General features: G+C 41.3%; 1 protein-coding gene across 3 annotated transcripts; it reads left to right on the top strand.

Annotated features, from left to right (window-relative positions):
• On the top strand, positions 1–26,118 carry LOC146567310 (SH2/SH3 adapter protein NCK1-like). Of its 3 annotated transcripts, XM_085287066.1 has the most exons (5): positions 2–387; positions 11,390–11,440; positions 11,766–12,006; positions 21,179–21,930; positions 22,023–26,118. In XM_085287066.1, exons 3-5 carry the CDS (start codon positions 11,781–11,783, stop codon positions 22,221–22,223), a joined length of 1,179 nt encoding a protein of 392 aa, XP_085143192.1. In that variant the 5' UTR covers positions 2–387; positions 11,390–11,440; positions 11,766–11,780; the 3' UTR covers positions 22,224–26,118. The 3 variants fall into 3 exon arrangements, with proteins under 3 accessions (XP_085143193.1, XP_085143192.1, XP_085143194.1); XM_085287067.1 differs by lacking the exon at positions 11,390–11,440 and having other exon boundaries at positions 1–387; XM_085287068.1 differs by lacking the exons at positions 2–387; positions 11,390–11,440; positions 11,766–12,006 and adding an exon at positions 14,169–14,358.

The following is a 26,118-nucleotide window of genomic DNA, read 5'->3' as shown; positions in this document are numbered from 1 at the left end:
TGACGAATGCTTAGGGGAAAGCAAAGCACCAGCAGCTGCAGTGAGATTAACGGACAGTGTCTTTGTCCAATCACAAACTCCTGATTCTCTCTCAGCCAATCGTGTGGCAGCAGGCGGGACCCAGAGAGCGTCTGAACTGCTTGTGTAGCTGCTAGTTAGCTTAGCCATGCTGCTGAGCGATGACATGCATTGATGCAGAAATGCTATTCCAACGGGGCACGGCGTCTCGTCAGCTAGGCTAGCGTCTTGGAGTGGGGAAAAAAGAAAAAAAAACCTGGCTGCTTAGCTAGGATTCTGGATGCCGCTTCTGTGCATCTTTGGCTGCTGTGTGTAACCCTTTAACATATTTCCAAAAGGACATAAGAAGAGGTGGCCGTCAGGAATCAGGTAAGACCTGGTATGACTAGAGCAAGGTATGAATCTGAGCTGCCGCTGATGGTGAAGCTCTGTGATACAGACTGCAGCACTAACGGTTCTCCAGCGTTAAAGCTCACGCAAGCTAACAGCTAAACGTTAACCTAGACTGAAAAATAAAAGGAGAGAGAGAGAGAAAAACACCTAGTGTCCATGCCAGCATGGCCAGCACACTGTTATCCAGCTGGCAGACGGTTAGTCTGGCTGTAACCACTAAAAGCAGATGGGGGAAATTTTCTTAGCCAGGTTAATGTTAGCCGTTTTAGCGTGACACGCTGTCAAGCTCAGGTTATAAGGTAAAAACTCCACCAAAACTGCTACACAGCTTTATCATCTTTATTCTTCTTTTCGTTCAAGCGGGCACCACGTAAACACTTCTATTTGTAAGACTGACAATTTAAATGAAGCCACAGTGATGTTAAACCGTTTGATCCAATTTACAGTTTATACTTAAATGCAGCTTTATTTTTTTCTTATTATATCTCAGGATTACGTTTTTTTAATTGCGTACTGAGTTGAACTCGCTTGGTCGTGGTCTCGATGTGCATCACTGGTATTGGGGTTTGCTTCAAGTAGCCATAATTAGTCATAGCTGGTCCATCACCTCTATCTTCACCCAGTGATACCCAGTTGGCTTGGTATCTGTTTATTTGGATCAGTAGTGCTCAACCTAAAGACATTCTGTCCCAGAGATTTCAAATGCAGGAAAAATCTTCACCTTAGAGAACATACAACAATGAATTGTTTTTTTTGTTTGTTAAATAGTTTTTTTTTTTTATTTATCTAAACTCAATTTGTGGATAAATACCTACCTGTATACTAAGTGCAAAATGCATTTGAGCCTACATATTCCTAGTTGGATCGCTTAGATCTTGTTTTGGGCAAGATTTTGGGTAATTGCACACTTAGTTTATCCCGTAACATTGTTTCTACCTTACACAACCCAAGCCAGACTAAATGTCATTCTTAGAAGCACAATGGGGCAGTTCGTCTGTATAACTCCTGGCGAGCCCTTGCGGCTTTTGTTTGTGTGGCCTTCTACAAAATTTGGTGCAACACTCAACAGATTATTCCAGCTTGAGGTTTTTGTATTGCAGGTATTTATTTGATGATTTGTGGTTAATTATATCAGAGCGATTTATGCGAGTAGCCTGCACATCTCTGCAACCAAATACTAGCGACTGGTTAAGAATTACTCTGTAATTATTGTCACAAGTTAGTTTTCAAGGAGGTGAGAGGAGGAGGAGGAGGAGGAAGAGAGAGGCATTTGCTCTGCTGTTGCTCTCTTCTCAGTTGGAGTCACAGAGAGGGTATCCACAGCTTGCAGGAGGAAATGGTGATGCCATTCTTATCAGCATTTCGTACTCGAAGGCTTACATTTGAAAATCAAATGTATGCATGGAAACTGCAATTAGGCAACCTATTTTAAAAAAAAATTGCACCTGTCAGCTGCCATGTCATGAGCTTCTGTGCAGAAGTGAGGACTGTTCCTTCACTCTGATATACTCCTTGTGTACTCCTGTAATAGTCATACATCCCACACTATAATGGTGCTCTTGTTTGGATTTTATGACAGAATAATCGTATGCGTATGAAGGCGTTATCCTTTTTTTGTTTGGCTGTGCCCTTTCCTCTTTTCCGAGTGTCTGGCTACCAGTGGCTTCCAGCAGCCAAATCTGTCCTCGCAGCCCAGGGTAAAATACCAACTTTGCTTTTCTCGATAGTCAAAACGATGGCTAAAATTTCCCTCGTCAGGGCTCAGAAGCTAGTTCATAAAGTCACCTTTCTTTCTTTTTTTTTTTTTTTGGACTTTTTATGAAGTTGAGAAATGGGGATTTTTTTTTTCTTTTTTCCGCAATTGTCTCTTTGCATGTTATCGCCTTAATCTCTGTTATTGCATACATTCTCTTCCATTTCCTCTTTCATTTTTTTTCTTTTTTTGTGCCCGACTGCTCATGCATGTAGATGTTTGAAGAGTAAATAACAGACGTTCTCTGTATACATTAACTGTGACAGAATATGACGGAGCAACAGCTCCTGCTTTCTGTGCCCTGGCAAAGGGCAAAAAGGCGACTAATGAGCAAAACACTGAAACCAAAAAAAGGGGAGAAAAAGATAAGTTTCAGCTTAACTACTAAAGCAAAGTTGTAAGGAAGTGCACAGTTATTGTTTCTTGTTTGGACTAAGTTTTCCAACTTTTGTAAAAGTGTACTGTCCCGGCTGTATTTGCCATCTTTTTGTTTTCTTTTGAAGTGATTTGACTTCCTCGTGTCGAGTAGGAGAAGTGTGCAGTTTCAGTGTTTCTTCTCTTAGTCCATTATGGTTCGGGGTTTTCTTTCAGTGGGTTTGGCAAAGTGATAATGAGGATGTGCGTACTCGTGCAACTACGACTGTCATTGTTGTGACAGCAGTTGTGTAGCACTGAATTACAAAAAAAGCAATACTGTCATAATGAAAGAACTGTGCGTGTCTTTAATGATGAAAGCAGGCTTTTTAGGCACAAGCTTAGGTCATTTCTGTGAATTTGTTAAACCAATAGTAAGTCCTGTCCACAAACCTTCCTCAGTCTGCTACAGTACTTTCAGTAGGAGCAAGAAAATGATGGTTCATGGGTGGCTTCCACACCACCCGTTTTTCTTGTCATGTTCTTTATGAACATGTTATGCAAAAAAACAAACAAAAAAACAGTTAGACCTTCATATAGCTCCAGTATATGAGACTGTTCTAATTAAAACCTCTTGTGTACCAGATTTTTGGATCTATAATCTCACCTCTCAGTGTTGTCTGTGGTCCACTGGTAGCAAATAGAGATCAGTGACTAGATGGAAATTTTCCTGTGACTATTTTATAACACCCAAACCTAGGAGCAAAGTTCAATTTTATGGCATAACGCTCTTGGCTGTAACGACAACATGGAAAATATTTGAATTAAAGCAAGCTAGATCTTGAATGCAATCACGCGGGAAATCAAACAGCAAGAATGAAATAATTAAACAGTCCGGCAACCTAGGAATCTCATCAGTCATTTGAGAATCAGTTTGTTTTTCTTATCGCATTTCTGATCGCCTTGAAACTGACCTTCAAGCAACTGCTGAGATATTGGCTTTGTTGCAGACTTAAGCATCTTAATCAGATTATTTTGATTTCTTTAGTTTTTGTGTGTAGAAAAAAAGCTGACCATCCCTATAAAAATCTGTTGTTGCCTCTGAAATGAATGTGCTGGATCTTTTGAAGGGGTTAGCAATAGGGCTGCCACGATTAGTCGACTAGTCACGATTACGTTGACTATTAAAATCGTCAACGACTAATTTAATAGTCGACGCGTCGTTTGAAGCTTTGTAAGATCGCAAAAGACGCAGGAATAAGTACCGGTAGTAGTATTTAAGAGTATAATAACGGACTGAAACAGAAGATGGCAGCACTGCATGTACAAGGATGTCAGCTGCCGTTAAACCCCGAAGAAGAAGAAGAAGCTGTGTCCCAGAATTCATAGCGCGGCCCAGCGCATTTGTCAACAATGGCGGCAGCTAGTTAGTTTTAATATTACTCTTATTATTCTTTTTGGGTCACAAAATAAAGTTTAACATATTTTCAGGTGAGAATGTAGCTGTGTAAACCTCAAATATCTGCTCAGTTTATCAAGACACCGCATATTTTCAAAAGCGCTCCAACGTTTTCTGAGACGTCTGTTACCCACTAGCTCGATAGCTAGCCGGGTTCAAGGCTCACTCGAGCCTGTGAGAACACCGGACTCCCAGCAAATCGTTTTCAAACCCACCGCCGTCTTTCGCTACTCAGGTTAAACATTTAATATAAGTCACTTAGATAACTTAAAAATGTTATTGTTTGGCTTTTTTTAAAAAAAAAAATTTTTTTAGTATTTTATTTGTTCCTGAGTAAATCTGTTTGGCTGAGATTAAAGTTATAGTTTTTACACAGCTGAATAAATGTCAAGCAGACGACTGATTATCAGAAGTGTGAGATGCTCGAGAATATACTCCGGTGTCCTGTTATATTTTAGATAGCAAGGAGCAGACGGCTGAGTTTATTAAACTCCACCGAAACAATCTGCAGATGTCATTCAAATTTAATAAACTATCATCTTGTCTTTTTTTTTTTAGTTAGCACATACCTTAAACACTTCAAGCTGTAAGCTAATGATAGTTATATAAGAGCAGATGCATGCTGGTGCAATAAGCTGTATGTTTTACGTCCAGTGGATGCATGATCTGATTAGTTGACTAATCGCAGAAATAATCGGTGACTAGTCGACTGTCAAAATAATCGTTCGTGGCAGCCCTAGTTAGCAACATGTATAACAAGTGCTGTTTCACACCATATCCCTGGGTATGGAAAAGTTGCTAAACAATCTCCAGCTTTCATTAAAAATGCATGAGAACATTGATTTTACTCTCAGATAATACCCTAAAGAAATAAAATGAACTGAAATGTGTGTAGGCTGACTGATTTGGGGAGTACAGAGATGAGCGTTTCTGTGGAAAATGTTCTTTCCCCCCCTCTCTCCTATCAGAGAATGTAAGGATGGGAATTTTTGCAGATCCTAGATTTTTGATTTTTCCAACTTGTGTCCTTCTCAAATGTCTGCCACAAGTAGCTTGTTTAGTTCTATTGTGATGGCATTTTTGAGGATGTAGGAAGAGTTCAAATGAAGCCTTTATCTATTTTATATCTACTACTGTCCAGTTTACAAATAATCTGTGGTTTTTACTGAAACAATAACAAGGTCTTCTGCTTCATGGCAGTACTTCCCCATATTTAGATTTTGTTCATACTGACTCCTAGCAGGTTTAGGAACCATGACAGTACACAAAACCAAACCAAGAGCAGCTTTATTAAACTGCACTGCTGTGTGTTGGAGTTCCTTCTGCTTTGTAAACTTAGATTAGTCATTGGGAAATCCCCTGGAGCTCCAGAATCACAGATGCACTGTTGCTTTAAACCCAAGATTTCTTGGATGTGGCCATCATTTTACCTGGTGGGTAGGCCAGCTAGAACAAGAGATGCCAATTTCAGGGTGTACATGAAGAGGTGTAGGCTGCTAAATTAGGTTGAGTCTAAGGAAATGGATCCTTTCTTCCACAGAGGTATTAAGCTCTGACAGATATCTGCTTATGGATGGAATAAAAGCATGCTTCTGGTGAATCACCTCGTGCTGCCAGCTGCAGAGTGTGCATTCACTATAAATAATTAATTATAATTAGATAAAGCATGACTTGTGTGCAGTCTTGCAAGTGGCTTTACAGTAACATTTTTTTCTATGTTTTGCCTTTTTTGCAACATCATAGGCTTTCTACAAACTCTTTGGTTATGTAACTTGCTGTGATTTCTGATAAGGAAGCTTTGATCAGGTTTTCAGGGCTGATACAGATCAACTTATTTCATTTTGACAATCTCGGTTTCAGCATTTTTTTTTCTTAAGTTTTATTAGCAAACGCCTACTTGTAAGGACCCATGAAAACCGTCTTGGTTTCACATTTCTTGTCTTCTCTTTTCATTTGAGCAACGTTAGTGTGAGCCTCTGAAGCAATGCTTGGTAGATTGCTCTCTTCTGGGGCAGTGATTTAGACTTTGTGAAAAATCAAAATTCAGCAATCAAAACTGACTTTATTACAGGTGAATCTCTGTGCAGCTTAGACACAGACATTGGCATTCTGTTTAACATCTCGTCCCCCTCTTCCAGCCACAGAAAAGGAGTCACTTCACCAGTACCGTCTTTCTGTGGGCTAGACAGTTCACAACCAGACTGAGGGTGAATATGCAGTTGTAATAATAAACTGTGAAGTGAAATAAGGAAGTGAAAACATTTTTAGCGTAATGTTTGTTAATTTGAATTTTATGAACAGATACTCAGACACAACAATGGATATCCTCTAATATGGATGGATGCCTATATGAGAATATGTTTGTTTGTTTGTCTGCTATAGATTTGAAAAGGTCATGGGCTATGATTTAATTTCTTTATTGTGGTGTTTGAGACATTAAGTTTGCCAAAATTACATAAATACTGCCTTTTATGAAAATGGCACTACTCCTTTTTTTTTTTTTTTTTTGCATGGGATTTTCAGGCTAAATTGCTAAGCAACATATTTCAAACAGTGGCGTTTATGTGGGCCTTTCACATATTTGTTTAGAGTGTAGAGTGGGGCTTTTGATGTGAAGTTAGTCTAAAAGAAAGCTTGAAACTTTTGCTGTTGGTCGTTGCTATGAGAGTAAATCTCTGACAGTTCTCAAAGGACATGAGCCACGGTCTATTTTAGGCCATTCCCAACTGCTGAGGGTGATCCCGAGGGGTGGATAACCAACTGCTTTCACACAGTCATGAATGTAGCTTAGCCTATATGCTTAACCCAAAACACTAGAGGCCCACTAATTCAATTTTAATGTGATGCTGGAACAATACAGTTTTCTAAAGTGGGAAATCATGTGATCTGTCTTGGTGCTAAAGTTTAAAGTAGTCCAGCAGTTCATCTTTGATCTCTTTAACAAGGTACATTACAAGCATCAGTGCAAAGATAAGTTATCTGAACTCATCTAAACTCGAAGAGGGTCAAGCCTGCTCTCTGTCAGCTTGCATCACTTTCCCATCATCCGGTCACCCTTGTGTCCACACTTCCTGTCTCACAGCTGGCCTGCCAAGTCTCCCATGACCCTTTGCTGCTGTGCTTCTGTTTTGTTTAGAGAGAAACTGGGACATCTGGGATGAGCTGCAGTCTCATGGGATTTCAACTGCTGTGGTTCAGTGTGAAGAGAAGCGCAAACATGTCTTAATCGGCCCATCGCCATCCTGTGCTGTCAGTTTGTGAATCAGACCTTCCCTGTATCTAAAATGCACATTTTGGTGGAAGGAGGAAGTGTAGCAGTGCCAGAGGGGCTGAGTGAGCAGCGAGCAGAAAGAGCACATTCCAGAAGGCAGCAGAGCCCTGTGATTTTAGCAGGCTGTCACAGGGATTAGGTTACTCTGTCTGCCTCTGTGAGCTCATGCTGCTGCTGTCTCAGTGCCTCAGCAGTCTTGCCGAGCAGTGATACACTGTATGCCCACACAGTGAAGATAGACAAGGATCCATAGTTGTTCTTTTTGGTTTGTTTAGCTGATACAATATCCAACTGTTGTGAGGTTTTCTTGTTTGTTTGTTCATTTTGTTTAACAAATAACTTCTCATATGACTTGTAAAAGGACAAAAATTGACGTCAGTGCAGCTCTGGCTATTTTCTACTCATGCTTGTCTCCAGGACAGCATCTCTATAAAATGCATTCCACTAAGAGTCCACTAGGAGTGCTCTTTGACTGGCTCTTCACTTGTGTGCTTTTTTTCTCCCCCTTTTTCTCATGCATAGACTCGAGAGGTTATGGCAGTAGCTGTAGATTGCAGGATGTGGTGAATTCATGTCAGTGTTGTTTTATTGTAATACAAGAACTGACAAAGTTGCACTGTGCATCTTCATTACACTGCTAATTTGCAGTTATTGCGGTTTGTGGTTTACGCCGTCACTTGAGCCTCGTCAAATTTTGTGTAACAGAAAGGTATTTTCTGATGACTCTAAATAAAGGATCGCTGACCTGTGTTCAATACCCCAGTGATGCCATTTGGGTTAGTTTTACATTGCTGATGGGAAACAGTTGTGACTAGAGTTGGTACTCTTGAGAACATGAGTGGTTGACTTGTATTAACACTGCTTGACCTGTCACTAGATAACGTTGAGCCAGACTAACCGCTTGGTTTATAATTCTGCACATTAGCATGACACAAATAGGCCCACTTTTTTTATAAACACACATTCCACTTGTGGTAATACCCCCACACCGAGTTCAATCTTGAGCTGTTAGCTGTGAAGTGACAGCGTTTCAGCGTACACTCAGCTGGCTGTTTTGTGTAAAAACTGCCCCGGTATGTTTCTAATATTTTCCGATACTTTGTCAGATATTACTTGATTAATCTAAATTATAATTCAGCCTTTAAAGCAGATGATACTGATAATAACGTGTTGGAAAAGCTCTCAGTAAAGAAGCTACTAGAACACAGGTTTTTATTCTGTTTCAAGGCAGAATATTAGAGATGTTTTGTTTTTTTGTTTTTTTTGTTGTTTTTTTTTGCTTTATTGACAGCAGACTGGTTTTGAATGTTACGAGGGAGGAATAGTAGAGCTGCCACGAGCAGGGAAAACCCTGCACTTACCACAGACCACCAGATCTGGCTACTTCTCCAACCATTTCATGCAGTGTCGGTGCCCTCATTGATGACCACAAAGCTTGTCTGTAAAGATCGTGTTTTTGCTTTATGTTTGGCACCCACGTTATTTTTCCCAGTGCTTGGTTTCTTCAAAACATCTATACTTCTACTACTTACTCATTATAAAGGTCACAGGCTATTTGTCTGGGAGCATTGAGTCATGACATCATCGCATTTGATAATCTTGTCCACTGAACATTTCCACATCAGCAGCCCTTGCCCTCGTAGTGGTTTTTGTTGTTGCTGTTGTTATTGGTTGGCCTCTTTTCTTCTCCACATCACTGCGAATCATCAGTGAATATGTTTTTTTGTTTTGTTTTTTATTTTTACTTGTCTTGCAAAATTCTCCAACTACAGGTGATTCTGCATATGTTAATTCATCTCAACTCTAAATGGAAAGACAGTTTTTTTTTTTCATGTTTTTGGTTAGTTAACCTAATTTTTGTCTCACAAATGCAAGATGGCGGCAAATATGAACGTATACAGCAGCACAGTGCTCCCGAACTACAATTTTGTTGTACATGTATGATGACAATAAAGGGCTATTCTACTGTATTTTATAATTTAAGAGGAGTCCTTTTTTGTTGTTTTGTTTTTAAAGCTGTGAGTTAGAAAGATAAATGTGAAAACATTTAGTCACAAAGTCAATAAGATCGATGTGTGCTATGTGCTGCTGGCGGATTGGGCTTACCTGTTAATTCTGCCTGGCAGCAGGGTAAGTGGAGATCCACAGTTGATGTTAATGCGAGACCGTTTGAGCAGTTTGACCCGTCTGACCTCTCGCGTAGCGCTTTGGGGCAAGGCGACTGGTCTCGGCTCAGTATGCAGCTGCATGATTAGCTCAGGGCATCTGTCGCTTAACTTTTTGATCCTCCCTCACATTCGCATCGCAAGTCACTGTGGTGTTAATGTGCACTTAGTGCTTAGCCATCTTAGATGTGGGGGGTGATGGGTTGCAGCGTGTTTTCTGAAAATGGGAGGAATAGCTGTGCACTTGCGATTTGGTCATGAAATACTAGGGAGAGTGTAAAATGGAAAAACTATAGTAAGGGTGGGATGTTGTAAATGCAGGAGGAGCGCATATACACACTTGTATTCCTGTTTTGGCAGACAGTTATCCAGCCCAGCCCAGGGAGTGGAGAGATTGTTGCTTTTGTCTTGGGTGAAGGAGGCTCTCGAGAAGAGTAAATCAGCTCTTTGTTTTTTTTGTGCCACTCCCTAACATGTCTCGCAGTGTTCATTAATTTAATTAAGGATGGAAAAGGAGCATGCAATAACAAGCCATGAGATAAAACCACATTATACACCCAAATGATTTTTTTCATTTATTTATTAGTTTTTTTGCAAATTAAGACAACACCCCATATGTGGAAAGCTTAAACCACAGGTGCCCTCCACCCACCCAGCATTTTATGGAAGCTATGTTACACAAATAATTTTTTTTAATCACACCTCTTAGTTTCTGACTCTAAACTTGTTGTAGTCTTAATGTGGCAGCATCATCTCATGTTGCTTTAACTGTCTTCTGTTCTTTCTTTTTTTTTAGTCCGCTAAGATCTCCCCAGACCTCCTTTTTTTTTTTTTTATTAATTAATTAATTTTTTTATAAATTTGTTCTTTTTGTGTTTTGTTTCGTTTTTTTTCCCCGCCTCCTCTTGCTTAACCATGCTGAAACTTAGCTCTGCAGCTTCTGCTTGTGTTTGCCTAAGATCAGGTTTAGGCGTATCTCAAGGCCAGCTATAGAAGGAAACTTAGACACTGCTGCTGCTTCAAATAAAAACCAAGAGCTCTCTATCAACGAGGTCAGTGTCTGGTCCCTGGAGTCAGTCGGGAGTTTTTGGGGCGGGGGGGGGGTGAAGGTGAAACTCCATCCACTCTCGTGACATCAGAGCAGCTAAGCAGATGCTTCAGTGGTGCCCCACTCCCTCACTGTTGACCCAAGTATCTGCTGTATTAATCTAGCATATTCTGATTGTGCTGATGGCTGCAGGGGTCATGAGACCAGCTGTTGTGAATGTGCTCATTGTTGAACATGAAGTCTTCACAGTGGATCACAGTCTTCCAAAATCATAATTTTAGATAGCTCAGGGAACCTATGAATGATTGCAAACATCGCTGTTCATATAAGCTGAACATTTGCATTGGCGCTGCGCACAGTTTTGAATATTTATAGGCCAGTGCTAAATTTAAAATAATATCCTTCATCACTGGTCGCTGAGAGCCTCGCTCACTGACGTACCCACATTTCTGACGCACAGTGCCTCTCTCTTTTTTTGCTTCCCCGTTGCAGTAATCTTTACCATCGTTCTGATTTCTCGCTTCACATTTGATGCCTAAAAGAAAAGAGAGTTTGGTAGTTTAGCATTGCTCCTAACCACCTGTGTAAATGTATGAAGGCTTCGTTTGTACACTGTCATTGTGGATAGTCAGTTATGACTGTTATTAAAAGAATACAATTAGTGGAAGGAAATTATATCTGAAGAGACTAAACTGTGGAAATGTTGGCTGGCCTTCTGCTAATATAGTTTAATGACATCATCTGTATCTTGGCATTGGTGCACTACAAAGACAATGTTGTAAACACACTGGGTTCGTTTTATTTAAAAATCAAGAGCCAACACTGTATAAAAGAGGAAGTTTCCTGGTAATATCGACAAATCTGCAGAGAAGAGTTTTAAGAAGAAGCAAGTAGTAATTATCTCGCATCGTTCTTGTTCTTTTTCTAGGTCAGCAGAATTGTCAGAGCCCTTGAAGTTCTCAGCTTTGATGCAGTACAGGTACGGCTGCCTGTTTCTAAACGGCTTCTAAATTTACGTCTGCTGTGTCTTCTAAATAATCATTCTACATGAGCAAACACCACAGTCTGGACATGCGTCTCAAGTGTTAGCAGACACAGGAAACAGATGCTCATAATCCATACTTGGGAAAGATATGAAGGCTCGGTATAAGTGTAAATAAGTAACTGCTACTGCTGCTCATGAGATAACACTATTCTCGATGACACTATTTTGAAAATGTTTTAATGTTTAAAAGGATTCAAAGAGTTTGTGAGGTAGAATATACCCTTTGGTCACTCTCATGTCTCTCCTTGCTCTCTCTCAGTGTTCCTAGTGCAAGATGACGGAAGAGGTGATTGTCATCGCCAAATTTGACTACATGGCCCAGCAGGACCAGGAGCTGGACATCAAGAAAAACGAGCGTCTCTGGCTTCTCGATGACTCAAAGTCCTGGTGGAGGGTTCGAAATGCCACCAACAAAACAGGCTTTGTGCCGTCCAACTATGTGGAAAGGAAAAACAGTGCCAGGAAAGCATCTATAGTCAAGAATCTCAAAGACACACTAGGTAAAAAGTAGTTATGATTTCCTGACTTTGACTTGAAGCTTTATCAAAGTTAACACTCTTCTCCACAAATTTGTTTAGTGTTATGGAGGATCTCACCATTTCCCGGTAAAGCTTTGAGGATGTTTTATGAAATATTTGCGCATGTTTGATGCCTTGCAGCATCTTTGACTGTTGGTTGATGTGCTTTGTGTTTTGCATGCTTTAAAAAAGAAAAAGAAGAGTGGCATTACAGAGCACGTTTATCTAGGCCAGCTACAATACATTGTTGTGGCGTGTGATGAATCTTGTGAAAGTCACCACAGGAGAATGGTCGCAGGCTGATATGTGATTGGTTGAAATGCAGAGAGCGATTTTCATCTCACTGTGCACTTTAGTTTGAAACTTTAGTTTCTTGGAGCGTTGTCTGATGCACGATTGTGTATTTTGAAGCATTTATTCTGGTAAGGCGGTGATCTCTATTTTTAAATGCCAATACAATTGATGTTTTCTCCTGTTGATGTGTGTTAGGTGGAGGTAAATTGGACAATTTCTCGTTTCTGTTTCTGTATGAGCAGCACCTAATCCTTTTATCTTGTCTTGAATTGATACAGCACAGGTGTTTTCTCCTCTATCTGCACCATAGTAACACAGTTTGTTTGTGATTTCTCTTTTCATAAATTACCTAGTTTGTTATGCCTTGTCTTTAGTGTCAGAAGCTTTTTTTTAAACATTGAACTCCAAACTGTTTGAACCACATGCCATCATTATAATTAAAGCGTAATGGCATAGCTGTTGTCAGTTTACGCTAATCCATTAGGTGTACACTAGTCATCGTCTGCTATTTATCTGCATAACATCAAATTGCAGGGGGAAAAAGGGTACTTTTTAAGCAGTTTTGTTTATTGGTGATGTGGCAGTGTCTGCGTGCTGTTGAGTAGGAGGATCTCTGCGAGGAAACCCTTTGTCCGAAAGGTGTTTTTCCTCCCGAAAGTTTAGAAAAAAATGGGGCTATTCTCCGTCCTTCTAACCAGAAGTGTGTCATAAGTGTATACATTACAAATGTTTGCAAAACCCTTATCTGTTGGACACGTGAAATGTGTCTTCCTGTTAGTGTGTGCGTGAGTGCTGTGGTTAGATGAGCCTGTCAGCTCAAATGCTCTCGTAATGAAAAATCATGTAAGGGCAGGAAGCAGCCTCTCTAGTTTTTAATGTGCGGCTCATTTCTTTTCTGTTTTTGCTCACTTAAATAAGCAGGGATTTCCCTTTTTTCTCTTGTTGTTTTTCTGTTTATGGCATGTAAATTTTTATTTATTTATTTATTTTTACTGCTGCAGTTTAGGTCTCCTCAGTCTTCATGTCCTAGGCTTTTATAGGTTTATTTGCCTGTCTGTTCTCTGTTGTCTGTAGTGTGTGTGTATGTGTTTGGTTGTCGTGCACCACAGTGACGAGCTTCCCCGTAACATCCCACCTGTCGGTGCATCCGTTGATCAAATGGTTCACATGAACAGCTGCAGCAATGGCAACTCCAGCTATTTCTCACTTACACATACAACTCAGTAAAACATGAGCAAATGTGGTCTAACCATAAACCAAACTTTATGAAACACAAATATAGCAATAGAAAGGTTGTAAATGTATAACTTTCACTTTTTCTTGTTTTTAATTATTTATTAAGTAGATTTAAAGCATTTTAGCTGTGAACTTTAGGGCTGACTCTTCAATAATATGTGGGAGGGAAAACCTTGGGTTTTTTTTTCCTTTTCCCTTCTTCTTTTCTTAGCCAGGTCCGTTGCTGGGTGTGGAGCAGTGTCATCGTTCGAAAGAATGTGTGATGGTATGATCCGTGTGTGTGTGTGTGTTTTAGTACTCATGTTTCCTGTGTTTGTTGTAAAGTTATGAGTGTTTCTCCCAACAACTGCAGTCATGTGACACTGAGTGTTCACTGACTCACTCAGCTGCTGCCATGTCCTCACAGATCCTTATATAATTTTTTTTAAGGACACTACCCTCCTGCTTCTATATGTTGAGGAAATTACTCCTTCACTTTCTTTATACCTTGTCTTTCCCTTTTCTTTCTCTGCGCGTATAAGTGTCAACCCCCCCCCTTCTTCTTCTCCTCTCCATGAGGCCTCTGTGCTCTGCCTTCCATAGCTGGACTGAAGGCCTCTATATCCCACACTCTCATTGGCTAAGCCTGACCACATGGTCACAAGTAGGCTGCCCTGCTCTGAAATCCTCCCAGCTCTCTGGGTGTTCACATGGAATAACTCTACAGCTGCAGTGGGAAGAGAGCGGGGGCCGGGAAGGAGACAGAGAGAGGGAGAGACGGCAAGCCCAAAATGGACATGGCTAACCTATTCAAACATTTCTTTCGTGAGTTTTCTACATTTCTAGTCTTCTTAAGCTGCTTTTAAAGCAAGTATGACTCATTTGTTGTTTTACAAGTTGTCCGGAAATGTTTTGTCTGAAGTTTGAGTGGCTTTTTTTTTTTTCCTCCTCTCACTCTCGCGCTCTCTTTCTCTCTCTAGCTGTGCAGCGGCAATTGTCAAATCTTCTTTCTTTTTCATCTTCCCTTCGTGATTTCTCACACTGGTTAGTTTTATCTTAGTTAACCAAGTAAATGTGTCATAATTGGAGCTGGCGGAAACTGATTTCTGTGCTAACATGTTGTGCTGGTAAAGAGAGGGTGAAAGGGTGTCTTAACAGCTTTTGTGTGTGTGTGTGTGTGTGTGAGTGTGAGCAGCTGCAAAGACTGGGTGGATATGCTTTTGAAAAGCCTTCTGCTGAGCCGAAGCCTGTAATTGCCTCAGCAATCGTTCTCTGCCTCTTTCTGTTGAACACACATGCATACACACAGTAATCCCACTCCAGTTCTTTCTACTATTAGTCCCAGTGAGCTAGGTGTATTACTTTATCATGCTTGAAGACCCCTACCCTGTTTAGGAATATCTTAATATATAGCCAGTGTGTGTTTTCTCTTATGCTAACCTAAGGGTGCCCCCACTCATTCTAGGAGGGTCTCTTCCCCCACCGTCCACCCCACCTCCTGTCATGGGCTACAGTTGAAGGGACGCAGGGTGCTTATGTAGAACACTGTAGTCATTGTAGTCAAGAGGAGGAAGGGGTCTTTGCTGATTGATGGGACCCGGGTTCCCATCTCCCGCACCTCACTCGGTTATCAGAGGAATGTCGCTACATGGACAGCTCTGTGGGATGAGGATATTTTACAGCCACGCTGACACTCGTTTTCAAAAGGCTTCGGCACACACGCTTGCTGTAATCTCACCTTGTAACTGCTGAGTGATATCGCCTGTCTCTGTCTATCTTTGTGTGTGTGTGTGTGTGTCCGTGTCCACTGACTAGTCTGCTTGCTGTCTGAAGGATCCAGAGTATGGTGATGAAACCAACACAGAGATGAGCTAACAAATGTTTTGCTTGTGTAAACTGAGAGCTGTTAGTCTTTCTCTCTGTCTCTCTCCCCTCCCTCAGTTTTCCTGTTTCTCAGCCTCCCCAGCGAGCGGAAACTCTAATTTGAGGCACATTTCTCTCTGAGCATTTGGAGAAGTGAAGCCAGAGAGGAAGCAAGAAGTTAGAAGGAAGTTGAATCATATGGGGTGGGGGATCTATCTGTCGCACGCTCCCTCATTTCAAAGTCCGGCTTTTCTCCAAAACCACTGATCGCTCTTCCCTGACCAAAAAGGCAAAAGACGTAATCATAATTAGAAGTTTGGCAGGGGAGTTGTCAAGTTTACTCAGGCCTTCAGATGTTGTTCTCCTGTGAAAAGACATTTACTCGTCTTTGTTTTCCTGTATATTCTTCCATTAAGAATTGCTTAAGAGGAAGTGAGCAAGGGTCTGGACCTGTTGAACCATTGCCGACATTAACAACGCCCTCCCCCGCCTTGTCAATTGAATTATATTGTCTACTATAGATGATTGCTTTTATTATAGAATAATATACCGATTATTTTCCCAGTGAATAACCACAATTTGGTCTGTAGAGTACAGTCAAAAGATCACTTAAAGTGTTTGTTTATGATAATCCAAAACTCAGAAATCCAAAAGGAACAAGTAAACCAGACTGTATATCTATTGTGAGTTACTTATTTGGTTTAGTTAAAATGCAAGGGGGAGGGGGGGGCTGGCACATAGAAAAAGTTTTGTTTTAGACTTTGTTGTTATTCAGCATCATTTTGACAAACTGGTGGCTGAAGGAATATAAATATTAGCTCTCAGTAGAGCGTCTCTTTGCCCCCCTGCTTGCTGCCCACAATTGAATATCTATTGTTTGTTTGTGCAGCATGCCAGTATCATGACACTCGTTGCTTTATTGGCGTGTCCAAATAGCAATCATGTAAAAGACAGTGGTTATGGAAATCTTTTTCTTTTTTCTTTTTAATTGAACTGACGTGTTTGTATTTGGGGGGGAGCACACATGATTTACAGCATCAGCAAAATGCAATTTAAATTTAGGTCACCTGAGTAAAGGTGAAGAGAAAGTGAAAACGAGTTTTAAAGTTACTGTGCAGTTTTCTGTTTTGTTTTGGGGTTTTTTGTGATTACATATGTTAACCAAATCATTTTCCTGTAGCGCCTGACTGTAGCGGTGTGCTGTCCAGATGCGTAAAGAACAGAGGAGTATTTCTCTCCGAGCGCTGCTCCGTCACAGAGATCGATGGCTGCCTGCTTGCTTTTGATGTCTCGAACAGCTGAAGTTGAAAGAAGTTTGCACGTTTCCTGCGTTTCAACCGCGTTGGCAGCTTTATTGAAGCTGTAGTCTTAAAAGGTAGCCCCGGTCGTCTCCACTGAAGAACAGCCAACTCACTCTTGTGTGTCTTTCCTTTAGCTTGTTTGATTTTTGAACTACACATGGCTGTCATTATATTTGGCACATAAACCATACGACTGAGTGTGGCTTTTTTGCGGTACATATATTGTCTGAGTTTGCATTGCTGTGAATCTATAGAGCACTTTCTGAGGCTCTGTGTTGTCACCACACGACATAAGTGTAGTTTGCGTGATAATTTAGGGAACATGAGAAGAAGTGCAGTTGAGAATATGACTGTGATTAGAGCAGGAGGACTCAAAATGCCAAAGCAGGAGTGTGTTCAGGCACTGTCAGACAGCCTGACGCGGGGTGTTGTCGTCCGCAGAGGAAGAGTCGTGAAATGGAGGGAAGCCAGGAGGTCGAAAGGGTCCTAGCAGACAATGGGACAGCCAGCCAGTGTAGGGAGGCCACAGTTGAAAAACAAAACTAGTTCCTGTCTACCACTGGTAGCTGAGCAAACTCCCCAGCACTTTCTTCTCCTCCTGCTGAGTGTACCTCATCTATAAACCCCCAAAAAAGCAACTGTTTCAGAGGTGGTTACCAACTAAGTCATGGTCTTAATCATTGTTATTTACTGCCATCTGTTGCAATATGAGTTCCTTCCTCTGTGTCCTCCTCTAAGGAAATACACAGGAAAGAGCATGTGACGTCAAATGAGAGAAAAATTTCCAAAGCAAAGTTCTTTTTCATTTCTCTTGTTATCCTTTTTCTGGTAGCAATAGAGTAACGGGGGGGTTTGTGGGTTTTTGGGGAAGCTGAAAATCCCACACTGCATGTACACATGCACCGTGAGGGCAGAATTTTAGGTTAAGTTCAGGTGTCAGCAATGAGCGGAAACTACTCTGTAGGTGGTGAGATGGTGTTTATTTTTAGCTTTCTACATTTAAATCTGCTTTTTTCAGAGTACATGTATCTGTAGCCAAAAACACCGTTTTCTTTTTGTAGGCCAGCTTGGACGTTGTCCCACGAGAAATAAAACCAGTAGGTGTTTCAATAGGTTTGTTGGATTATTGCATAAAATATGGAGAATTAGTTTGTTTTCTTTGGCAAAATGGCATTTGTGTAAATGCTGTCACTAGAAAGAAAATCCAAATTTGAGGTCATAAACTCCACTGCAGCTGAATGACGGCACAATCGGTGAGGTCTTGTGTTCGATTGTGATTGTGTTAAATGGCTTTGAGACTTTCTGTAACCTCAATTAGCGACTCGTGAGTTCTAAAATATTTCCTATAGTAAAACGTTTGTCTGAAGCTTGCGGTAAACACAAGCCGTATTTCAGCAGTCATTGATTTTTCACAGGGAACCAGAGGTGAAAGCACTGACTTGTTTTGGGGTTTTAAGATTCATCGCTGCTTTACTCTGTCTCATGTCTGCAGTTGAAGGATTCTGCTTCTCGTCGTGTGGGGCATTTTGTGGCAAAGGTTTCATTACTAGTTGTTGCAGTGGGCTGTTGGTCAGATGAAAGATTTCCAGCTTCAGCCCTCATATAATCCAGCAGTGCTTAACCTCAGACTGTCCTGTTACTGCCCTAACGTACGTCACTTATGTAATGTGTTACCATTACTTCATAAAAAAGACACTAAGCCCAGCTACCTCTTATCTGTGCCATGATAATCTGGAATTTCTGCAGGTTTCAAAATGCCTCTACACACTTTGTTTGTTTGTTTGCTGTTACCACCTGTACGTGCTTGTTACTGTGCCTTTACTACTCTGCACATACCTTGTTGAGTTCGACATAATAAAAGGTCCAGAGATTGTGCTCAGAGCCCTATTCTGCACAGCCACGTACATTTTTGTAATCGACCTACAGCAGCATTACAGATGGGCCCTTAGAGAAGCAGGTGCCTTCAATTTTCTTTTCTTTTGTCTTCTGGTATTGTCTACCTGTAGCCATACAGGCAAATCTGAACATCCTACTACTACAGATTGCGCATCTAGTCAAATTTAGTGGCTCCGTTTTTTTTTTTTGTTTTTTTTTAATGCAAAGTGTTCATGTGAGCGGAGCAGGAAGTGCCAAATAAAAACTGTGACAGGGACACTGATAAGGACTGTTGGCTGGCCAAAGAGATAAAAACTCAAAAATAAGTTGTCTCCGGTGTCAGTCGGAGGTAAAAGACGCATTATTTATACAGAGTTCACCTTTAACCTTTGTATGGAGCTAACTAGGCCATTTCCAACTGTGCAAAGGCACACCCCGGAGCCTGCACCTGCATAATCACTCGTTGTTTGTTTGTTTGTTTCCAAGAATTGCAGATGCTTTGGCTGTTGGAAATCTAGATTTTGGTCTGTGATGTTTATGCATATTTAAAAACTTAGACTAGTGGATTTATGCTGTGGAAACATTTGTTTTTTGTAAGAAAAAACAATTTTTTTGTTGTTGTTTGACATTTTGCCTTCAAGTCCTAAAGACTGCACAGATGCATAACTAGCATCTGCGCAGCACTTAACCTCCACCTACAGACATCAGCTCTTAACACCCTGTCTGGAGTCTGTAGTTATGTACAGTGGTGTGACTAATAACAGGGTCTACCTGGAAGCAATTTGACGTTGGACTCTGAGCACTACCGTGAAATTTGTCTGCTCTCCTTGAGTCAGAGACACCTTTCAGTAGCAATTTATGTGTGGTAAAGGATATTCAGTATGGCGTTGTGACACATTAGTCACGTTCCCCACTCCGTCCTGGAGACTACACCCTGCCTTAGTATATAATTTCACCCAGCTGTCTTTTGATTGTGCAAGCAATAGCTTTGCAGACGTAATCAGGAATAGGGTCTCTCGTCTGCTTGCTCTATCTGATATCAGTGTCTGGTTAGTTTTAGCTTCAGTCTGGTTTACTGTCACATCATCGGTAAGAGCATAGATGTGTCATGATTACAGTAACGTCACGTGGGCTTTGTTTAAGTAGCAAAATGGCTGTCAGGTGGAAATTCTTGCTGATTGAAACAATTGCTGGGAAAAAGGTTCACGGGCATGGTGACTGTTCTACCGTTAGCCTCCGTTTGTTGCCCTTTTGCCAGTGGTCAACTATGGAAATGTGTGTGGGCTAGGTTGGCATCAAATACAGAAAGGAATAGCTAGTTTGCTGATAGCCCACAGTTGATAACACGTTGATGAATGTGCTCCTTATCATCGCACACCGGTCAGGTTGAGGGGGTGTTTGGAGAGTGATGGTGCTGGGTAGAGACTGGGAAGAGCACTCTAGAACAAGGAAGTCAAAAGCCTTTGATTGTATAGGTGAAATACAGCCCAGTTTAATCTCAGCTGGGCAGACTAGTAATATACATTGCAAAATGACCCATTAAAATATATATGACAGGTTGCTTTTATATACATGTAAACAAGTACCAGTACATTCTGAAGACGGTGACTTTCAGTTACACAAGATCACAAGTGGCCTACAGAGATTACTTTGGAAAAATAAGTACAATTTCTAACATGTTTTTAGTGCAAATGTATTCAAAGTGGATCCAGTGCAGTTGCAGTGTAGAAAGATCTTTAACTTTCTGTTCTATTGTTTATCTGTCCTCACATGACATATAGCATTGCATTCAATTTTTTTTTATTTTTACCTTCCTCATGAATTCTTTGCAGTGCTCACAGTTTGCAGAATTGTTACCTGCCCTGTGCGTCATATTTCTGATGCTCCTGCTGAGTTTTTTTTTTTTTTTTTTTTTTTTTGTAAGCTGCAGGTGATTAGTTCAATGTGATTAGCAGCAATGAAATGGTATTAGTTGTTGTTTTGTTTTTTAACCACTGTTGGGTAGCAGCAGTTTACTTTCTTTCTAGTTTCCACAGATTATAGGTCCATGCCAAAACAAGTTTCCGTCCCACTCACTTTCTTCCCCCAGCACACCAGCATTGCATTTTTTTCCCTTGTTTCCTCAGCACCTAGGCCTAATCCCCAAGAATGTATTTGGATTTGGACTGTGGAGCGGGGGGTTAGGGGAATGTAATGTTGAAAAGGAATGATGTTTAGCCCTGCTTACCCACCCACTCACCCACCCAGCCCATAATGCTTATTATTGCTCCCTGGTATTTGTCTGGGATTTTTTCTTCCTGCCTTAAATTTTCATGTTTATAATGGGAAGTGTGTGCAGTTTTGGTTTTTTGTGTTTGTTTTTTTTAAATTCCAGACTTGTTCCTCACCATTATGGGGAAAATAAAATTCCAAAGAACTGGCCTTTTTTTGTTTTAATTGAAATGATGACTTTTAAATTTGAATGTAGACAAATAAGCATGTCTCGGCTGCTTTTCAGATTCTGATCGAATTCACTGGGTTCAATTTTAATATGAATGATGATAATGATTCCCCTGTAAACGCCAACATCTTTACTATATTCGTCATATTTTTTTTTTTTTTTTTAGGAATTGGGAAAGTGAAGAGCAGAAAGGGGGGTATGAGAGATCCAGCCCCTAATGCTGACCCAGATATGAATGCAGATAACGGAGAGAGGCTGTATGACCTCAACCTTCCCGCCCTGGTCAAGTTCAGCTACACAGCAGAGCGTGAGGATGAGCTGTCTCTGGTGAAGGGAACACGTGTGGTGGTGATGGAGAAGTGCAGCGACGGCTGGTGGCGCGGTAGCTACAGCGGACGGTCAGGTTGGTTTCCGTCCAACTATGTGACGGAGGACGTGGATGGGACGGCGGGGGGAGGGGGTATGGGCGGACTCGACCCTGCCGGATCGCTGACAGAGAAACTGGCTGCGGTGGTGAACATCACAGCGAACGGAAACCGAGTGCTGCACACAGTTCAGGCGCTCTACCCGTTCAGCTCAGGCAACGACGAGGAACTGAACTTTGAGAAGGGCGAGGTAATGGAGGTGGTGGAGAAGCCCGAGAATGACCCGGAGTGGTGGAAGTGCCGCAAAGCGGATGGACAGCTGGGCTTGGTGCCCAAGAACTACGTCACTGTGCTGGACTCCACCTCCCATAAACCGCAAGCGGGGCTCGCTGGGCCGCCCACACCCGAGTGCGACTACATCTTGCCATCAGGCAGCGGGCGCTTTGCGGGGAAGGAGTGGTACTACGGAAAGGTGACGCGCCATCAGGCAGAGGTGGCGCTCAATCAAAGAGGCACAGAGGGAGACTTCCTCATCCGAGACAGCGAGTCATCGGTCAGTAGCCTCCACCTTCTCCTTGGTTTATCTTGTTATGTGTCGGTGCTTTGAAACACTGTTAGTAACCCCGGTTCTCTTTTCATTTTTAGCCAAACGACTTTTCCATCTCCCTGAAGGCGCAGAGCAAGAACAAGCATTTCAAAGTGCAGCTGAAGGACAACCTTTACTGCATCGGACAGCGCAAGTTCAACTCTATGGAAGAGCTTGTTGAACACTACAAAAAGGCTCCCATCTTCACCAGTGAGCAGGGAGACAAACTGTACCTGATTAAAGCCCTGGCTGCTTCCTGATCCATCTGTCTCACACAGTGATGCACGCACACACACACACACACACACACACACCTCTACACATTATTTTCATCAACATATAATACAGATACTTACACGAGAACACACACTAACATTTCAGCTCCAAGCCTGAAGACTTAACACATCATCAGGACTTAAATGATATGTGATTTGTCACAGATTTGTGAGCATTCCAAGAGGAGGTGTGGGGTAAAAAAGCATGGGAGAGACATTGAGGAGGGAGACGGCAAGAAGGTGGACTCCTGAGAGTAACTACAGACCTCTTGGTTGCCTATTTTAAATTATCCAGATGTGCTAGGTCATAGGCAATGCCATGGTTATTTCCACCTTGATATCTATTGCATTTAGTTTTTTCCTTTTTTGTTGTTGTTGATGTTGTTGATAATATATAATCTTTTTAACGGTTTCTTTTAAAAATGTGATTTTTTTTTTTTTTAACTTTACACATTATACAACCAACACCTGACTGAGGCATTTTCTTTCAGATGTTAGCAAACTCGAGAGCCGAGCCTATAGCTTATTTCTTTTTGTCTGTCTTAAGGCGCTGTTTGTGGCTGTGGACAAACTAATACACAACTTCTGCTAATCCCGAATAAAAATGAAGTGACCAAAATATATTTATTGATACAATTCTGTAATGATCAATGTTGTAGAGATTGGAATATCACACTGTGCATTTTCTTTTTTTTTTTTTAAGGATTTCAAGGTTTCCTCTTATTGTAAAAGGTCAAACTCTCTATATAGTGGTCTTCCTTTGTACAACAGTATTGCTTGTCTCACATATTGCTGTATCTGTATCACGTGAATGTTACAAAACCGAGGCAGCGTAGATAGGGGTTTTAAATCCTCTAACTTTGCATGGACGCACACAAACCGAATAGTGTCCTAACACCTTCCGCCTAGCTCCGACAGGAGAGGGAGAGACAGTCCACAGGGGTGACGGGGAGTTTATCTTTGCATATAAAGGTCATGTGAAGACTCAAAGTATTTTTCCCTCCTGGGTCTCTCCTCCACCCCCAGCCCAGTGTGTGGGTGACAGCAGATGTGTCTTCAGTGTTGCCAAAGGGGATGGAGATGGACGGCAGTGAGGTGAGCCAGGGTGAACTGCGCGGCTTCCAAAAATATATACAGTGCTGGTTTGCCGGAGCTCTGAGGAAAAATGGAGGGCTGGGAGGGATGATGTCACTGCTCCCTGAATTGGTGATCACTGGAGGGAATGGAGGAGTTGAGGGTTACCCAGGGGTCGTGTTTGTGTGGTTGCAAAGCGTACACGTCGAGCTTAAGCCAGCACTGGGGTTGTCGGAGAACAATTCCTTATGCTGAAGAAATGATAAAGAAAGTGCTTGTTTTCTTTTGATTAATGTATCCTAAGAGCTGCTTTAAATGTACGTGCAGTCAAACTTTGGGACATTAAGCTGGTTTTACCAAATGTATGTTCAATGTCCGTATGTCTGAATGCTTTCAGCAGCACACATGGTTTATATTTACAGTGAAGGACTTCTAGTGAATGGCTGTTTTTGAGTGAAAGTGGACCAAGTAGTTGTTGAATGTTGTGCGGCAGCTAGTGCCGCTGCGTGCTGCCTGCAATCAAAGCTGCAGCAGTGTTGGCGGGGGGCCGCTTCAGCAGTGTGCTCCGGGAGACGCCGATCACGATGATGATGATCACGATGCCTGCGATGATGAGTTCTCCAGCTGTGGCCAGTTGGACCCGAGTACAGGGAGAGAGAGGAAGGAGGAGGAAAGGGAGAAAACGGACATTTAAAAGAAAAAAAGAGGTGAATCAGGAGCAAAGGAGGAGACTGAGACTTTTTTTCCATTGGATAAGAGTATCTGGAATCGCATACCCAGGCAGGGAAATTGTTGCTATATCATAGCAGAGACTAAAGGAGTTGAGATGGGAGGGTTCTGGAGGTCTAGTTAATCCAAGCATGAAAAAAAAAATTCAGTCATGCCACAAAGAACACAAAACATGGGTGTGAACCTTTTTTCCCCTCCCTCCATTCCCCAGGTGATTGACTGAGCTATTCATACAGAGAGCTGTGAGCAGACTTTCCTCTGTCCTGGACTTGTATAAGATGAATTCTAAACAGTGAAACAATCGGCTTTCAGTTCGGTTTATGATGGGTGAAAAGTGCAAGCGCCAATTTTAAACCTGCACTGCACCACTTGAAATCTGAATTGAAGTCGGATTATGTCTTATTTAAACGTTTAAGGCAGGAAAGGAAAACATTCCAGGAGTGCACGGCTTCTGGAGGGATCTCTGAATGTGTGGTTTAAAGTGTCAGCATGGCTTGAGTGATTTTGTTTTTTTGGGTCCCAAACTATTTTTATGTCACGATGTTAAAGGGACAATTAGTGCCTGTTTGTGCTTCATTTTCAGTCACTAGATCAGTATGTGGGTCATATGGATTCTGTCACATTTCCTTTATTATACCCAGATCAGTGGCTGTTTGTCGTACAGCTGCCGTTTTGCTCTACGTGAAACAGCATTTCCCTACACTTTGAATCACTCTTGGCAAAAATGCCCTCCCTAACTTTCAGTTCTGTAAGCATCCTGCAATATTACGCAACGCCAACGCAACGTGCCCCAGTTTGAAGAATTGAGGAAGGGATTTAAAAATGTGCCTTCACAATTTTTTTTTTTTTGGCTTTTTTTTTTTTTTTTTTGTCTACCAAAGGTTTAGTAACCGCTCCCCCCAAACCTTCTTTTATTCTTATGTCTTTATCCTGTGCTTCCCACTTCTCCGCTGCGACGTATTTGGTTAAAGCTTTGCATGCGCGTCAGTTAAGTGATTAGTGAGCGATGTTTTGGGATGTCCTTCCTTATAGGGAATAGCATTTCCTGGTGATGCAGGCTGAAAATGTCATTGTCTGACTTTTTTTTTTTTTTTTTTTTTCTTTTTAAATCTCCTGCATAAAATGCCCATTAGTTGATATTGTGTGTAGTTTCAAGTGACCTTACCGTAGCTGATTTTAATCAAGTATAACATAAGTGAATGCCTACATTGTACAGTATGAAACTATGTGCTGATGTTCATTCAGAAACGTAACACCAGGTGTGATGTAATCATGACCTGAATCTCCATGTATGAAGCACCTCAAGTAACGGTATCACATTATTGTTGGTTGTGAGAAACTGTCACAGTTTCTAAGGATATAGTTTGTTTTTTTTAATGTCTGTATGTAAAACTAGTGTTAAGACATCCACTTTTCCAGTTTAGCCACTTAAATATGGAAAAAAAAAGCAAAAAAAATCCCGAGTACCTAAACGTTTTACTTGATATTCCAACGCAGAACTACAGTATCTCCATGCTTAGATATCGTTAATGGGATCTTTCTCACTTTACAAGAATGGAGGCCGCATGAGCAGAGCCTCGTAGCTGTACAGAAAATGGTTTGAAATCTGCAGAAAAAACCCCCCCCCCGCTGAAGTCAGTTGTGACTGATATTATCAAGAGATTGTCTATCAAACTATTAAAGATGGAAAACTACAGCGCAGCAGAAGCTTCTTCCTGACTGCTCAACTAGCCTGAGATCTTTTTTTTTTTTTTTTTTAATTATTATTATTTTCATGGATTTCTTGATAATATTCAGAACAAGTGGCTCTGGTATTAAATCTTTGGTGCTTTGTGCTGCTTACATTTCTATGGTGGTCTTTAACTCAATGCTTTTTTTTTTTTTTTCCTCCCCTCTTTTTCTTTCCCTCCCCCTCCCTGTACGAGAGTGAAGAAAACGGATGATAAAGGCAGTGCTGTGAAAATTTAATGTCATGCTCTTAATACTGTTTTTATGGAGGGGAGATTGTCTTCAGGTGTAATAATTTAGAAGAGTCTATTAGAGTGTTCAAAAGACGTAATAAACAGCATAAAAATGG

This window comes from Mchenga conophoros, linkage group LG9 (genome assembly GCF_057382185.1).
Source record: "Mchenga conophoros isolate Kocher_MC1m ecotype Shallow Benthic linkage group LG9, M_conophoros_male_GT1.1, whole genome shotgun sequence".
Classification (NCBI taxonomy): Eukaryota; Metazoa; Chordata; class Actinopteri; order Cichliformes; family Cichlidae; genus Mchenga; species Mchenga conophoros.
The sequence above is the reverse complement of the archived record's forward strand: the minus strand, read 5'-3'. Positions and strand labels throughout refer to the sequence as shown.